The sequence below is a fragment of the Chelonoidis abingdonii genome, chromosome 12, assembly GCF_003597395.2.
Source record: "Chelonoidis abingdonii isolate Lonesome George chromosome 12, CheloAbing_2.0, whole genome shotgun sequence".
Classification (NCBI taxonomy): Eukaryota; Metazoa; Chordata; order Testudines; family Testudinidae; genus Chelonoidis; species Chelonoidis abingdonii.
The window spans coordinates 2,984,819-2,988,218 of record NC_133780.1 but is presented as its reverse complement, the minus strand read 5'-3'; the positions used below and the strand labels follow the sequence as shown (position 1 = coordinate 2,988,218).

General features: G+C 55.6%; 1 protein-coding gene across 1 annotated transcript in view; it reads right to left on the bottom strand.

Annotated features, from left to right (window-relative positions):
- Window positions 1-1,344, bottom strand: part of LOC116829183 (C-type lectin domain family 2 member B-like) — an 86,524-nt gene extending 85,180 nt beyond the window's left edge. The window contains exon 1 of the mRNA XM_075071553.1: window positions 1,046-1,344. Within this exon, the coding sequence (XP_074927654.1) occupies window positions 1,046-1,082 (37 nt within the window). The 5' untranslated portion in view covers window positions 1,083-1,344. The remainder of the gene's footprint in view (window positions 1-1,045) is intronic.
- Window positions 1,345-3,400: the final 2,056 nt, after the last annotated feature.

Genomic DNA, 3,400 nt, shown 5'->3' with positions numbered 1-3,400 from the left:
GATGGATCTAGACTGTTCTCAGTGGTACTAGATGACAGATCAAGGAGCAATGGTCTCAAGTTGCAGTGGGGGAGGTTTAGGGTGGATATTAGAAAAAAACTTTTGCAATAGGAGGGTGGTGAAGCACTGGAATGGGTTACCTAGGGAGGAGGTGGAATCTCCATTCTTAGAGGTTTTTAAGGCCTGGCTTGACAAAGCCCTGGCTGGGATGATTTAGTTGGGGATTGGTCCTGCTTTGAGCAGGGAGTTGGACTAGATACCTCCTGAAGTCCCTCCCAACCCTGATAGTCTATGATTCTATGATTAGAGAGCATGGCAATGCATTTGACAAATTGTGTGCCATGTCCACCTCGAGTGGCTGGTAAGAGGATAATATCTTTGCCAATATTTTTGTTAGCATGATAACAATTCTGTCTCTTCCAGTTCTCCATAGAAATCTCCAATTCCTCTTGGAATTTTCCTAAATTCTTGGCCTCAACATCATCGGTTGATGTCACCTAGCAGTGAGCTCCACCATCTAATTATCCAGTGTGTGAAAAATTGTTTCAACTGATCAGTTTTGAAGTTCCCACCTTTCCATTCCATTGACGGTCCCTTTTGTGCTTGTGCTAGACACGGATCTACCTTCTCTATCCCATCCATTATCCTGTCCCTTGTACCCGTCTCCTCTCCAAAGTAACGGTCTCTGTCTTTTCAAGCTCTATTCACAGGAGAGTTTTCCCAGGCCCTTGAGTCTTCTCGTCACCTCTCCCTGAACCCCTCTAGTTCTACAATATCCTTTTCGAGACGGGGCGCACACAGTATTTCAGATTTTCAGCCTTTCACTACACCAGATCTCCTGTTGGCCATAGAGTCCTTCAGGGCAGAAGGGATCCAAATTGCTAATGTAAACAACAAGCATGAACCAAAGAGCAACAAAAACTCCTTGTTTCCTGTCTTTATACCTCATAAAAAAGAGGGGGCAACTCACCCACTGTATTTTTGTCCCTTTGCCAATCACACTGCAGGCTCCCTTTTAATTAAGACTAAAGGATTTATTATTTACTGATATCGTTTGTCGCTTCGGCGCTCTCTTCTGCCATTTTCTGGACAATCAGCAGCAAGACTGCTGTGTCGCCACCTACCAGGAAGGAACAGAAACAGTCACTCAGGGTGGGTTATTTTAATTACGCATTTCTCATTTAAAGCCGTCAGAACGTACCACGTGCCAAATGCAACAGACAATGCCCAGTCCAACCTCTCACTGTGTCCATCAAGGCGTTTTCAGTGCATCCGTCACCATGTGAGAACCACGGTTGCGACCTTCCCCAGCCTTAATATCCTCCAATACCCAACAGTCCCCACCCCTCCAATCAGCTGTTTGGCGCCGCAAGCCTGGGAGGTGGAAGAAGTGAAGCAGCAACTGCGCAGTGGAACCCCCGGGCTGCCGGTGGCATGCTGACCCAGGGGCATGGGTGGCAAGTCTGTAGAAATTTTGGTGGTGCCCAGAACCTGGCCCCCCAAACTCCACCCCTACTTGCCTAATGCTCTGGGAGGGGTTTGAGGGGGAGCTCTGGGGTGCAGGTCCTGGGCTGGAGATTAGGGTGCAGGAGGGGTGCAGGCTTTGGGATGGAGTTTGGGTGCAGGCTGGGGGTGGGGGTGTAGGAAGGGGTGAGGGGTGCAGGCTCTGGGAGGGAGTTTGGGGATAGGAGGGAGTAGAGGGGGATGAGGGTTGGGGCTGAGGGTGAGAGATTCATGATGCAGGAAGGGGCTCAGGGCTAGGGCAGAGGGCTGGGGTGTTGGATGAGGGCTGTGGGGCTGAGGATGAGGGGTTCATGATGTGGAGGTGTTCAGGACTGAGGCAGAGGATTAGGGTGCAGGGGAATGAGGGTTGGGGCTGAGGATGAGGGGTTCATGATGCAGGGCAGGCTCAGGACTGGGGAAGAGGATTAGGGTGCAGGGGGATGAGGGCTGGGGCTGAGGATGAGGGGCTCATGATGTGGGGGGGGCTCAGGGCTGATGCAGAGGGATTAGGGTGTGGGGGGATGAGGGGTTTGGGGTGTTGGACAGGCTCAGGGCGAGGGCGGAAGCACAGGGTAAGGACAGCCTGCCTGCCAGTAGGAGTGGGGGGCACTAGGCCTGGGCAGCGACAGCAGTTCTGGGGAGCGCTCTCCTCCAGCAACAGAAGCAGGCAGGGGAGAGAACTCGCTGCTTTCTGTCAGTGCAGGGGACCCCACGGGCGGGGGGGGGGGGGGACCCGCAGGGGGCCGGGGCCCGATCCAGGCAGGGCCGGGAGAGAGATCGAGCTCCAAATATTGCTGGAGCAAGGCCCCCAGCCCTGAATATTCCTGGAGCCCGAGCACTGCAAACATATAGAACCTGTCGCCTAAGCCCTGGGCTGCCGGCTGCTGCTGCAGTGCACTGACCCAGGAGACACCCTGGGCTGCCCGCTGCCGCTGCCGCCAGCAGCTCAGATTCCCTCTCTGTCCCAGCAGCAGCGGCTGCTCAACCATTTAAAAAAAAAAATTGGGGGGCGCTTTTTGGCGCCTCCAAATCTCAGCGCCCTAGGCAACCGCCTAATCCGCCTAAATGGTTGCACCGGCCCTGCCTGCATCCATCCATCCCACCTCCTCCCCACCAAAGCTCCCATCCTCCTTTATTGTAGGGACTCCAAGAAACTCCCCTCACTATGCCAGGGCTCTGTGTGCCCCCAAATTCCTCCTTCCCCAGATACAAGGTCCCCCATTCTGCTCCCATCCCAGGGCCTCTGTGCATCCCCCTCCCCACACACCAGCACCCCACAATGTCCCATCCCGCCACAGGGCTCCGTGCTCCCCCTCTCCCCACACTATCCCATCCCCCCACAGGGCTCTGTGCTCCCCCTCTCCCCACACACACTCATTTATCTCTGGGCGATCAATCACACAAGGTGCCAACCTGCCAAGCTCCCCAGGGACAGGGACAGAGCTGAGCTGGGGGCGGTGATGCTGGAAGGTGCTCCCAGCACCCGGCCCTTTGATCCCCAGACCATCCCCTGCCATCCTGCAACCGATCAGCTGCAGCTTCCCAGAGTCAGCCTGACACAGAGACACGCCACCGAGCCCAGCGCTGCCTCCTGCTTGGCTGGGCCCATTCACCCCCCTGAACGCACCTTTTCTCCTCCCTCGGATCCGCTCCCCCCAGGTGTCCAACCCCCAGTCCCTTCTCGGGTGTTTCCCCCACACCCCTGGGGGCTTGAAGGGGGTTTTCCCCCTCTCTGCCTCCAGCAACCACATCCCCTTAAGAAATCCACTAACCCCTCCCACCCCCTCAAATTTCCCCAGGACACAAGCCACCACTTACCCTGAGTCCACGCAGCGGCAGCGAGTTAAATGCATTGCACCTATGTCATGCAGCGAGCATCGCTAGGATCAGAGATTGA